Raw genomic sequence first — 14,548 nt, 5'->3', positions numbered from 1 at the left:
TCTGAACACTGAAACATATCCAGTTTTGGATTCGTATAGGGAAGAGTTGTTGAATCTGGGTCGTCGTGTTTGACAGAAACGATTCCTTTCTTCTTTACGAGGGGGTGGGAAGGGTGGTGGCTAAAAGCAAATTTGTAAAATGCCAGGGGTTTTGAGTCATTTTCTCTAAAAATCAAAGGTGCCCTACCCTGTAGTCTGGCTGGCCTCTCCCTCTTTCAAAGTCTAAAGCAGCTAAAACAAACAAAAGATTAAAGCATGGACTATAGGGACTCGCATCAGACCTGACCCATTAGATCCGATTCATATCCATTTTCCAGGTCTCATCGACTCGCCAACATGCGTACTTGAACAACCAATCACCCGACCCGGGCCAATATGGATCTGGTTCAAGTTGGTGTCAACCGAATTCTCAGATAATACCCTGTCTGGGACAACTCATACTAAGTGGCATAATGGTCAGCTCGGTTCAAACAAAATAGGGTGGGTCCGAGTCTCATATCTTTCCTGTAAAGCAAGGAACCGATACGATACTACCAAAGGATTGTAATTCCTTCCTCCTAGAGAATTAATAAAGTCCCAAAAGCAAAAGGCATAAAGGAAAAGCAAACATAGTTGGGGCTTTGTCTAGTAACTCCTTTTCTTTATTTCCCACTCCTTCCCCTCCTAGTGACTCCAGTGTTTCTCATTCAGAGATGAAGCCAATTTTCTGGCTATTCATCACTATTCTTCCGGCCATTTTTGTGCTGGTTTCCAGCCAAACTGCTGATCATCAATGTAGATCCTACTGTGGCAACATTACCGTCGACTACCCTTTCGGCATCCGGCATGGCTGCGGCCATGTTGGATACAGGGACCTACTCTTCTGCATCAATGAAGTGCTCATGTTGCACATACAATCTGGTTCTTATCGTGTATTGAGCATCGATTATGCTTACAGAGTGTTAACGATCTCTGATCCGGGCATGTCAACATGCAGCATGATAAAGCGAGGCGCCGGCAATGGATTTGTGCTCGAAGATTTGCGCATGCGGTACTTGAAGCCGACCCCTGATAATGTGTTCATGTTAATTGGTTGTAGCTCAGAGTCACCATTGTTCCAAGGCTTCCCTAATAAGAACCTACCTTGTCAAAATGTTTCTGGCATGGGCTGTGAGGGGTTCTATGAATGTCCGGCATGGACTGGGCAGAGGCAGCATGTCAGAAACCACTTAGGATCTAACAGCAGCCTGGATAACGCAGCTGGGCCACCAGATTGTTGTGCCGTATCGTTTGAGGCGATCCGATCCATCAATCTTAGCAGGCTACAATGTGATGGTTATAGCAGTGCATATAGCTTGGCACCACTGAATGTGGCTAGTGCTAGCCAGTGGCTGTATGGAATACATGTTACCTTCTCCGTTCCTGAGAGTCACTCACTTTGTCAAGCTTGTGAGGCTACCGGCGGCACGTGTGGATATGACGATAATGCAGGCCAAGATCTGTGCTTGTGCAATGGCTGGAATTCAACGATAAGCTGTGATCCAGGTGAGATGATCTAAATCATAAACTTGAGTATTCGGATATTTTGTGTTTGGCTAAGCCATGAATTTGGTTTGGTGTAGTTGTTAGGGAAATTGAGATGAGTCATAGACTCATAATTTAGCTTGATGCGGTTTGTTCCTTGATTGACTTGGACCTAGGCAGATCCAATATGCTGTGTCAAGGCGAACATTGGTTGCCTCTGGTGATATGGTTTACTTAGGACCATGTCACAACGATACGGCTCCGACCTGACACGGGTCCTAGCCATGGAGTTTTACGCTGCCGGCATGATGACCGTAGGTATAGCAGGCTGAGCCGACCAGGTTTCTTCTGGTTATAAATCCCAAAAAAGATACGCAGACCTGGATTTTTTAACGAGGCCATTTTTTATGCAGCTATGCTGCATATGCAGTGGCGCTAACAGCCACTCATCTCAACATTTCTTGAGATGGAGACCACACCCATCAAGATATGGGTGGCTGTGTAGGCGATGCATGATGCAGTGTCTCACAGGTTTCCAACTCACGTCACGCCCTCAAAATGGGCTGCGGGGGTCGTTGTGACCATGGTGACAAATATCGCGAGAAATTGCTTGAAAGTTTAAAACGGCAATTTCTTGCGTGATTTTCAAAGCATCGTGGGATTTATGAAAAAAACATAAATACCATGATTTAAACACGATATTTACGTTTTAAACGGCTATTTATCTTGAAAAAACCTTGTATTTTTATTTTGTTTTTGAAAAAAACATAAATACCATGATTTAAACACTATATTGTGGCAATCCATTTTGTTTTTGCCTGTGAGCCACAAGTGAACTTCCAATGAATCACATGGCTATAGAATGAGCCATGTTTGATTCTTCAACTAATGCTACTAACCCAGAAACAGAAACAGGGATTTGCATCTCACTATAAATTTTAAAACATGTTCTTTCAGGAAAATTTCAGGGCACTTTAAAGTTCTAACAAAATATATAAAAGCATAAGGAAAAGTTTAATTAAGAATAAAAAAAATAAAAACGCAACAAAGTCGAGATAAAAATATGATATTTTCATCTTATCAAATTTTTATGGATCTCTAAATATAATGCGGACCAACACAACCAACACATGGCTAGAGTCTTCTAGTGAACTTTATTTTTTTCCTTTTTTTTTTTAAAGGTCTTATCAGGGACTATACTATCCTTCCCTCTTATTTTCATGAAATTGGGCATCTTGAACCATTGCTTAGGTGTTTGCTAGGTTCATTAAACCGGGTGAAGATTAGTTTCGGCAACAGGATTTTTGTTGGTCCGATCATTAGATGGGGCGAACATTGGGCGAGCCTATCCCAACCTGTCTTGACCATGACTCTAGCCCAGCAAGCCAAAGTCCCAACACGGACCTGCCGACGACCTGACCCAACCCATATTGTGTTCTAGCTGAGCCCAGTGGTTGTATAACTACCAGTAGGGCTTGTCTTCTGAAAAGAAGGGGGCCTTAATTAATCTCCCCACTTGATCATAAATAAAAAAACAAAAAAAAAAACTATCCCCAACTCCATCCAAAAGCCCGTGGTTACCCCTCTCAGTGACCACATCTAATCATCATATTAATCTTTAAATTACGGTTTCTAATGCTTAAACAACACTTTGATTGTGCAGCCTTATCGTTAGCAGCTCGCAGTAAAGGAGGATTATCATTGGAGAATACTATTACAGGCACTCTTTCACTCTCTCTTGGTTTGATGGTCAAGCTTGGGGTGCCTCCATTGTTATTTGAGCCTGAGATCGTTCGGTTGAGATGGTGTAACTCCAACCGGCCCAACTATCTTATCAGACAGGCTCCGTTTGGATAACACCCTCTTCTTTTGTTAGTTAGAAGCTCTGTGACAAATATCACGATATTTATAAAAATATTGCCCATATATCGCGAGAAATTGCCTGAAAGTTTAAAAACGGCAATTTCTGGCGAGATTTTCAAACCGTGACAAATATCGTGATATTTATATTTTTAAAAGATATTTATCGTGACAACCTCCGAGATTTTTATTTTTATATGTGTTTTATTTATATTTTCTTATAAAAATTCTTTTATATATTTTTTAATTTATTTTTTATTCCCGAGATTTTGATGATAAAATGTGAGATTTATGAAAAATTTCAAAATCTCTCGAGTTTTTTGCCAGCCGAGATTTTGCCGTTTTAACTTTTGTCACTATGGTTAGAAGTTCAGACACCGAGGCAACTCCGGCCCGGACTAGCAAGAGTTCATACTATCTTTGAACTCACTTCAACTTGGCTTGGACTTGATCTAGATTGGTCAGAATCGTACTCATTGTCAAGTAGCATCAACTTTTGAGCAATACGAACCCAGTTTTCAAGTCGAGTGGGCGCGTCTTTAAATTATTGGATTCGATCACTAATCACTAATTATGGAGATCTAATCTCTTACTTTCTTTGTGTTTGCAGTTTTCCTTGCTTGGACAGCAGTATGGTTGGGTTTGTTGAGATTGAAATGAGTTGTGATTGTATGGTCCAGGGAGTGTCATGATATATAGTATTGTCTACGTCTAGAGTGTGTCAGAGTGATTACATTTTCGCGTAGTCATACTCCTTTTTTGCATTTATTTATTGCTTTTTTCCTTAATGCCATGTGAGAGGTCATCTTTTTAATTCTATTTTACTTGTAATTAAACCTTGAATCCAAACTGCAAAGACAATGTATTGTTCTGATAACTATTGACAATACTCGTTTAAAACACATTAATAAAAATGGCCCGGGGGGGGGGGGGGGCTTGCGTAGTGTGGTGGGGACTTTGTAACGACCAGAATTGGGGCAGCTTGAGACTAAGTTTGTGGACGTTAATTTTCAAAAAAAAAATGGAAACAACCTTGAAAATCAAGCTAATTTTTTTTATATATAACAAGGTCTTAATATCGCTATAAAAAATATTCATCCAACATCACATGCCAAACCATCCATATTTATTAACTGAAAACTTTAAATACATGCTTATAATAGAAAATGCATCAATAAAACAAAGTACTCCAAAGTATTTTAGGTAGTTGATAGCTGAGTCCAAGTTCATGAGTCAAGTTCACCTGTTTGTAAGATTTCATTTACAAATATAAAACATGACTGTTATAAATGTAGTGACCTTCTAACCAACTAAGCTTGGTTGACCTAGTGGTTAGGGATAGTTTCCTTATATGAGGTTGGGGTTCAATTCCTAACCTCCACCCTTTCATATATATTCTTTTTTTTTTTTTTAAGTTTCTGCATTTTCTAAACCTAACCTACTGGGTTGGGTTCAATCTTAAGCTTATAGAAAAAATAACCCCGACTTAGTTTGGTCTGGGTTTAATCAGAACTGAAACTATGGGCTCAGTTTCTCTCATATTAAGGCAAACTGGATCCAGATTCAGTCTACTTTGATTTGAATCCAAACTGGACCCGAGATAGAAATCCAATCCCTGTCTCATACATAGGTAAATCAAACTGGATCTAGATCCAGTTTGGTACTACTAATTTGGACCCAGTTCAATTCGAGTTTTGTACCAAATAGACTCAAACCTAATCCAGTATGGGTTTGGTCCAAATTGGACCCGACCCTTAATTATACTGGGTTTGGTGCAATTAGGTTCAATACCCAATTCAGTCTAGGTCTGATCCAATCTAAACCCAAACCTGATTTGTTCTAGATTTGGTTTGAATGGATCCAAACCCATATTCACCCTTGGTTTGGTCCAATCTGAACACAAACCCTACTTAGTCCGATTTCAATCCAATCTCGACCCAAATCCGAATCTAGTTCATGACAGGGAAAAGCCGAGACCTCCACTGACTTGGTATATATATATATATATTAACCCCTTGTCCATACTCAGGTTGGGTCACCCCATATCGAGTTGGTCCGGGTGCAAACCCACCAGCTTGATCTGGGTTGCACCGAGACTGAAATATCTGGCTGACTCAGTCTAGTTCAAACCCGAACCGAGTAATCTGTGTTCCTATCAAAACAGGTCAAGACAGAGAGAAAATCTCTCTGTTGTGTTCCCTCATTTTGCCAGACTCGGTCTGGTTCCCACCATGTCAAGTTAATTTGTGAGTAGATCGAGACATAGAGCCTTTGCTCTCTGTCTAAGTGGTCGCTCTCTGTCTCACCCCTGAAATGACTACACTCGACCTGGTTTTAACCAGGATGAGTCGGCCTGCTAATAGGCTAAGACATAGGGATTTTGCCCCCAAAATGACCAAACTCGATCTGGGTAAACCCAAACCTAGTCGATTTGTGAGACAGAGTGTAGACTTCTCTCTCACCCTACGCCAATGACAAGGCTCAATCTTGGCGAACCCAGACTGAGTCGGTCTGGCACCATGCTACTTCGTAATAGAAAGCACAACTCTCTGACTCTCTTTCCCTCTATTTCTAGATGGGCTCGGTTTGGGTTCACCCAAACCGAGTCGACTAGGTGTTGGCCATCCGAGCCGAGATAGGGAGTCTCAGCTCTCTCTGCCCTAGATTTTGACCAGACAGGGCCCAATCTGGTCTCACATAGACCGAGTTGACCTGATGGCCACCCTACCATAGACCGAGATAGAGAGGGTTGACTCTCTATCTCGCTACTGCATTGGTCGGGTTCAGTCTGGGTTTGCCCAGACTGAGTTGGCTTGATGGCCTACACGCAAGTAGTCGAGACAGAGAGAGACATCTCTATATCCTGCCTCTAACCTAGATAAACTTGGTCTGGCTGCAAGCACAATGGCTGCGATAGATAGCTCGACTCTCCGTCTCACTGTCTCTCTTTAAAACAAAAACAAAAAAGGGAGAAGGAGAGGAAGAGAGGTGGCTTACCGAAGTTGCTTTCCTCTGTCTGAGCCTCCTCCTTCACACCAACTCTCTCTCTCTCTCTCTCTCTGAGAAAAATAAGAGAGGGGACCATGGGCTTTTATAGGCCCATGGATATTGGGGGGTTTCATTCCCCCATAATGTACCCTCGTTCATTAATGAGGACCTTTCCCTCTCCCACACTATTCCATGCATTTAGGAGAAGGGTCCCCTCATTAAAGCTTTTAATGTGGGGATCATTTTTCCTCTCCCACCACATTAATGTGGGAGAGGAAAGGGCACCCTCATCTTTGATGAAGCCGAGCCAGGTGGGCTTGCCCACCTGGTCGGCTAGGTCAGGTATTACATGACTTGACTGCTAAACGGGCAGTCAAGGTTCGATTCTCATGAGCGTTACCCTTCTATGCAAGATAACGTGTAGCATAGGTCTTGGGGGGGCAAGGATCCTAGCTTCAGAGTTTTACGCTGCCGACACGACGACCATAATTATGGTAGGCCGAGCCTGCACGATCAGGTCTTTCTGCTGGGCACGGTTTCTTCGGGTTATAAATTCATAAAAAAACACATTAGTAAAAATGACAAACTAATAGACTCCATACATCCATTCTAGTGAATTTATGTTGTGAGACTGACGTAAAGTGATGACTTATCACATATTTAAATTTGTTGATGTTGGTGCAAGGAATGACATTGAAGTAGTCCACTTAATGCATTTATTTTATTTGAGATAGACCAAAAATGATCAAATATATGAGCTGGTTTATGGTCGGTTCATATCCAGATCTATATAACATGCATGGATATGAACACAACTTGGTTATAGGTTTGGTACTTCTAATTTAACCTATATCTACTTTTTCCAACCAAACTAATTCACATCCTATTCATTTAGGGGGCATTTGAATGGCATCATATCATCCAAATGCTTCCTTAGAGGGCATTTGTTTCATCTTGTTTCATACGAAAGAGCTTCTCTTTCATATCAAACAAGGGATCTTTCCTGCAAAAGCTGGAAGGCTTAAACGAATGCCCCCACAGAAAAGTGGTTTGGGGCTAGCATAATTAAGGTGTCTCCCATCCATTTTCATATGAAAATGGAGTCACACCACCTCCTTTGAAAATGAGATTTTCATAGCAACTCATGGGTACAAACAACCATCCACATGAACTATCAGATAAATTGACATTTTCAGCACTTTTAAATTTTTTTTTTAAATTTGACTGTATAAAACTATAAATATAATCTACATATTGTAGGAACCAACAGTTGTGCTATTTAATTACTGAAAAGAAGAGAGACAAACAAAACCTTATTGAACTAACTTGTCCACCATGAGTGTAAGGTAATATATATATATATATATATTAAATTGGAAAGAATACAACTCAAAGAATACATCTGGTTACACCATGATTGGATAAGATTTCCAACCGTGATCCTCAAAATAAGAGATAGGAGCAAACTAATACAGTTGGTTACATTTAGAGATAAATGGATAGGAAAATGCATCGTTTACCTTTTCTCGTCCTTGGAATGAGCTGGGACGGTTGGAGACCAGTCCCAACTCGTTTATCCTGGAAAGCAATAGAGTCTACAATGTTGGACTCTGTCGCCTTATCCTAGGGAACGATAGAGTCAACAACGTTGGACTCACTCTATCGGTTGAGGTGCGCAGTTACGCTGAGTTGGTTGCTGGTGTATATCTGTAACCTTAGCCTTAATACGCCCCTGTAAGCTCAGCGTGGGGACCCATCTACCAGCTGCTAAATGTTCACAGTTACGCTGAGTTGGTTGCCAAGTTTGCTGTTATCATTGAGTTGAGCTTGTCACAAATAGTAGCAAACTTGGCAAATGGAAGGGGTTTAGTGAGACCATCTATCAGTTGATCTTGAGAGGAGATAAAGCGAAACTTGTAGATAACCTTTGCTCACATGATCACAAACTTAATAAAAGTTGATTTCAACATATTTGGTTCGAGCATGAAAAACCAGATTAGCTGCAAGATAGAGAGCTCCAATGTTGTCACACCAAAGGATGGGTGGTTCACGAGGTAGAATCCGAGTTCACTTGACAGGAAATGCAACCAAATAAGATCAGAAACAGTACATGCAAGGGACTTGTACTTTGCTTTAGTACTAGACAGAGCTAAAGTTTTGTCCAAACCAGGAGATGACATTAGAACTACAAAACACCACAAAACCTCCATGAGATTTTTGATCACCTGAAAACCCTACCTAGTCAACATCAAAGTGCTAAATCAGAGAGAGGCCAATCATATGAGAAAGTGACCATGCTGTAGAGTGTCCTCTAAGTAACACAATATCCTTTTAACGGCCGACCAATGATGAAGAGGTATTGCAGGCTGCCTATAATGCTACGATAAAGTGTAGGGTCATGAAAGGGAGATGAGCCATCCTTGGTGAGCATAGAACTTGAGCTCATCGAAGTGGAAACGACTTAGCATCTGTCATGGATGCCTTCTGGAGAAGATTGAGAATATATAGGCGCTGAGAGAGATAAACACCAAAGTTGGAGTAGATCACCTCTATGCCAAGGAAGTAACTCAGACGCTCAAGATCTTTGATGGAGAAGGCGGAGCAGAGGCAGGTAATAACTTGCTTGATAGTCAAGGTGGAATTGCCAATGATGATAATCTAACAAGTGAATAATTAGCCCATGTTGCTGAAATATAAATAGTGAGGCACTTGACTGGGAGGTGATAAAGCTGTGAGAGATCAAGTAGGTGCTTAGGTCGTGATCAAGCTTTCATACATGAAGAGAAAATTCAGTATCCACTAAGTCATGAGGTTGGCTCATATAAATGTCTTCATCAAGAAATCTATTTAAGAAGGCATTATTGAAATTGAGTTGATGCATAAGCCATTTAAAAGAGATAGCAAGTGAGAGAACCACCCGAATTATTGTAGGTTTAATGACTAGGTTGTATGTCTCAAAGAAGTCAACCCCTTCCTCTTGGTGAATTCTTTTGGCTACATGTCAGGCTTTGTAGCGGAAAATAGACATGCATGAATGCCGTTTGATGTGGTACACTCACTTGGAGCCCACGATATTGTAGTGGGGTTGGTTCGGAACAAGGTGTCATGTGTGATTTTGCATAAAAGAAGTATACTCATCCTCCGTGGTTGATTTCTAGTTTGAATTTTGAGCGGTCTGTTTGAACATGGTGGGTTCAGGTTCAAATTGAGAGACATTGAACCATAGATCTCATCATGGATCAAGTCAACATGATCAGAGTGACAATAGAGTAGAGACCGGGGCAAGGGAAGGTGTAGCATCTACTGAAAATGACTCAGACATAGAAGACTCTCTTGTGAGGATCAGACTGGTAGGTAATGACTCTGAGAGTGAGCTTGGTTCAGGGATGGTGGCAGTGGGGTGTTCAACTATAGATGGGCTTGGAGAAGAAGTAGGCAGGCAACCGTGGGTCATGAGACACTGGCTGGGAGGGACCGTAGGTCCTGTCTCTATAACAAATATCATGAGATTTATTAAAATCTCACGATAATATTGTGAGAAATTGCCTGGAAGTTTAAAATGACACATTCTTGCGAGAATTTCAAATCGTGATAAATATTGTGGTATTTATAGTTTTAGAGGATATTTATCATGAAACCACCGAGATTTTATTTTTAAATTTGTTTTATTTAAATTTTTCATATTTTTAATTTATTTTTTATTGTTGAGATTTTATTGAAAAACTCAAGATTTATGATTTTTTTTAAAAATCTCTCAAGTTTTTTATTCCCAAGTTTTTGCCATTTTTAACTTTTGTCACTATGGATCCTGTTGAACCAACACCATCAAGAGGTGTTGGGGGTGGTGGTGGAAGCACTACCGGGGGAGAGAGTCCCCAACTTGCAAGGTCAGGTTGGGTTGGAGTTATTGATATCGTTTGTATAGCAAAGACAAATTTGTCAAAATAGACATGACGGGAGATGTAGGTGCAAGTGGTGTGACGGTCAAAACATATGTAACCGCTATGTTGGGAGCGATGTTGTGAAAAGCTTTGAGGCGTAGCAAGGCGCTCCACCAAAAACTGAGGCGAGGCGTAAGCTTCGAGGCATAAATCATAAGCCTTAATTTTTTTAAAACTTTAAAAAAACTCTAAAAAATTCTAAAAATACAAATAAATAAAAAAATGTTTTATTAATGAAGTAACAACCAATAAGAAGTAAAAAATCTCAAATAAGTAATAAAAAATATGAGATTAACATGTAAAAGTAATTAAGAAACTAATTATATAACTGAAAAATATCTTATCTTCTTCTTCTTCTTGATGTTGTTCATGCCTCATGCCTTAGGCTGGCACCTTGAGACGCAGAGGGTCTCGCCTCAAGGTGCGCTTTTAATAACACTGATTGGGAGGCATACCTAAGAAAGAGACATGCCTTGGCTTTAGGTTGAAACATAAAAGAGTTATAGGGTATGACAATTGGGCAACTTGGCAAACCAAAAATACATAGGTGGTGGTAGTTAGGGAGTGTTTGAAGATTAGCTCATAAGGAGATTTTTGACCAAGAACCAATGTTGGCAACCAATTAATGATATAGGTTGATGTTAAAAAAGTGTCAACCCAAAAACCATAAGATAAGGAGGCACTGCTTAACATGCTTAGACTTGTTTTCACAATATGCCTATGTTTACGCCCAACCAGTCGTATGTGGACATAAAAATCAATGAAAAATCCCATGAAATAAAAATTAGTTCTTAAACTCAAGACTAATAAATTCACCTCCATGATCAAATTGAAAACTTTCAATCACAACGCGGTGGTGGAGGAACTGGATCGGAAAAAAGAGGGATTCTAGTTGTAAGATATCTAATGAAACAGTAGCTGGAATTGAGATCTCATTCAAAGAGAAAGATATCAAATATCTGAAGTTTATTTTTGTATCCTATATGGATGATCCGATCCGCAAGGACCATGGTTGGGAATTGTTTGATCGTGTTTCTCCGAGGAAGAAGCGAAACATAAAATAGAATCTTTCATGAGAAGTCACAGGGACTGGATCCCAAACATTGACATGCAAGAATTCAAGAGGATGTGAACTACATGATTGAGAATGCCCAAATGGAAATTTGTGAGTCTTTTCAATTAAACATTTTTTGCATACTTTTATATGCTTGTCTCTATTGAAGGAAATCACATTACTAGATTTTAGAAAAGAAACAATTTTCTTATTAGTGTTCCCGAGCCACTGATGCCACAAATCAAATGTTGCTTTCCTTTCCACATAGATTGTAATCAACTGAGAGTCAATAGCTTTAATTGGATAGAGGTTCACGTTAGTTTTTGGTTTATTGAGACAAATCTTGCCTATCTGTCTATCCTTAACAATAAATCCAGATGGAGTAAATTTGAAAACACAATCATTGCCTTTAGTAAATTGGCCCACATATATTAGATTTTTATCAATAACAAAAACATGAAGAACATTTTTTAATGAAAACTTAGAACCTTTAGACGATAAAACTAAGTCACCTGTTTGAGAAATAGGTAGGGTATTACCATTGTTGATCATGAGAGACTCATTGCCTTGATACATGGATTTTTTGATAAACTATTGATCGTTCATGTTCATATATTGCACGAGTGTCAGGGTACCAATAATCATTGATGCTTTGTTGCAAGGACAGGATTGAGAAGGCCTTGGGAATATCCCAACATTTTTTTGCTATGTGTCCATGCTTTCCACAACACTGACAAGTGACAGGTCCTTGTTGGTTTTGAGGAGAACCTTAATTCAAGTTGATCAGATTTTTTGGAGAATTTCGACTTTGTCCCCTTCCTTGATTCCAATGACCCCTATAGGATCCACACCCTCGACCTCTACCTCGTGAGGTAGTGAAGGGAGTCTGTGTTGACTCTTGATTCTCAGATTGCTTGGGATGCAACATAAGTACATGTTTCTCCTAATTTATAAGATCATATAAATCTGCAAAAGAATGGTGTGATGATCTAGTGATTATAGATGTAATAAAACTCTTGTATTCGATAGGAAGACCATTGAGAGCAATTTGAACAAGATTGATGTCTTCAATAGGATGATTAACAACAGCAAGAGAATTTGATAGAAACTTAAATTTGTCCAGATAGGCGAGCATATCCATGCTCTCCTTGATAAACATGAGATCCTTTTTCAGGATCATAAACCTTAATGACGACTGTGAGCCATAGGCTTTTTCCAGTACCATCCATGCTTTTCATGTTGTCTTGGTTCTCATAATTTGACCAAGAACTGCTTATGACATTGTAGATTTGATCTAGCTCAAGGCAAGCTAATTACATCTATGCCATGCATGGAAATTAGGATTAACTTCCTGCTTCCCTCCTTTGACAGTGATAAATTCGATTGGTTGAGAGAATGAGCCATCAACGAACTTGAGAAGGTCTTGGCTCATCATTACCGACTCAATTTGAGATCTCCAGAGTAGGTAGTTTTCTCAATTCAGCTTTATTGAAACCAGATTGGCAACGACATTCCACTGGGTTGCTGGTACATCGGAGGCCATTGGCATGCTCACAGGAGCTTGAAGCTCTAATACCATGAAAAGAAGAGAGACACGAATGAAACCTTACTGAACTCACTTGCTCACCATAATTATAAGGTAATTTATATATATTAAATTGGAAAAAATACAACTTAAAGAATGCATCTTGTTACACCATGATTGGATACGATTTCCAACCGTGAACCTCAAAATAAGAGATAGGAACAAACTGTTGCAACTAGTTACATTTGGAGATAAACAGATAGGAAAATGCATCATTTGCCTTTTCTCTTCCTTGGAATGAGTTGAAACAGTTGGAGACCAATCCCAGCGCGTTTATCTTGGAAAATGATAGAGTCTACAATGTTGATCTCTATCGGCTTATCCTAGGAAATGATAGAGTTAAAAGCCTTGGACTCTATCGGCTGAGGTGTGCAGTTATGCTGAGTTTGTTGCTAATGTATATCTGTAACAATTATATGTGCATTTTTTTCTAAAGCTTTACAAATAAAAGGATTAAAAAATCATATTTTTTTTCATTAAAAAAACACAATTCAAGTGTCTATACCTAGCAAGGAGATCATGTTGAATACATCCGCATGGTTAAACTTGTGAAAAAACCAACATAATTGATTTTTTTATTCCACATTCACATAGATGGTATTTTGTATGGTAGTTTATCCCAAGTTCCATATTTAAGAGCACACCAAATTTAAGAATGAATCCAAGTCCAGATTCAACATGATCCATGGGTCTACTAAATTATGGTCAAGTTTGAGTTGAGACTAACCAATTTAGTTCTCAGTTCAGATCAGGCATACCAACCCACTTACATGTCTACACAAGGCTTGGTTACCTAACTAACTAAGTTTAATTAGCTCTGACTCACTTAACAAATGAAAAATGATCGTACTATATAATAAAAAGGATGTGTTTCTAAAAATGCCCCATAATTTATCAAATTCTTTCAATGGACAACTTTGCAAGTTCTCACTTTTGTTTAGATGCTTTTACCCCTCGCAACTATGAATTTTTAATTTTCACCGGTCATGACACTAAATGTTGATGAACCCATGAAACTCGCCAACAAAATCATATATGAGATTGTGATATTAAAAAAAGATTATAAAATTTCAAAACACTTGCAAAAATCATGACGAGTATCGCAAGACACATTGCAAAAATCCTTAAAGTGTTGTGGAAGTCTGTACCTTGCTAAATTTCAAAGGAGTATCTAATGAGGTATTGCGAAATTATGAAGTTTTTATGAAATTTAGTTCTATATAAATAAAGCTTTGTTTCTCAACCCCTTATTTGAATATAGATACCTTATTTTTGCAATCGTTGGGTTCTTTTGGTCAACATTCCTTTCGTCGGCATTTCGACAACATTTAGGCATTGCTAAAATCCCTTATTGATGGTGGTCCACCGACAATGGTAAACCCCAAAATCATGGGCAGCACTTCATCGATGATGGGTTTTTTCAGTAAAAGCATGTGCGTTAGTTCATCCATAATGAGTCTTTTTCGGTAAAACCATGAACAACAAGTCATAAATGGTGAGTATTTTCAGTAAAAACATCATCGACACTTCATCGATGGTGAGTTTTTCCAATAAAAGCATCAACAGTAAAAAGATCGAGGATACTTCATCAACGGTGAGTTTTTTCAATAAAAGCAT

At 39.2% G+C, this 14,548-nt stretch overlaps 1 protein-coding gene across 1 annotated transcript; it reads left to right on the top strand.

The window, feature by feature from the left end:
• The first annotated feature begins 692 nt into the window (after nucleotides 1–692).
• On the top strand, nucleotides 693–3,360 carry LOC149832212 (uncharacterized). Its single transcript, XM_090013191.1, has 2 exons — nucleotides 693–1,524; nucleotides 3,167–3,360. The coding sequence occupies exons 1-2, from the start codon at nucleotides 693–695 to the stop codon at nucleotides 3,358–3,360; spliced, it is 1,026 nt and encodes a 341-aa protein (XP_089869317.1).
• Nucleotides 3,361–14,548: the final 11,188 nt, after the last annotated feature.

This window comes from Nuphar pumila, chromosome 7 (genome assembly GCF_984573655.1).
Source record: "Nuphar pumila chromosome 7, dmNupPumi1.hap1.1, whole genome shotgun sequence".
Taxonomy (NCBI): Eukaryota; Viridiplantae; Streptophyta; class Magnoliopsida; order Nymphaeales; family Nymphaeaceae; genus Nuphar; species Nuphar pumila.
The sequence above is the reverse complement of the archived record's forward strand: the minus strand, read 5'-3'. Positions and strand labels throughout refer to the sequence as shown.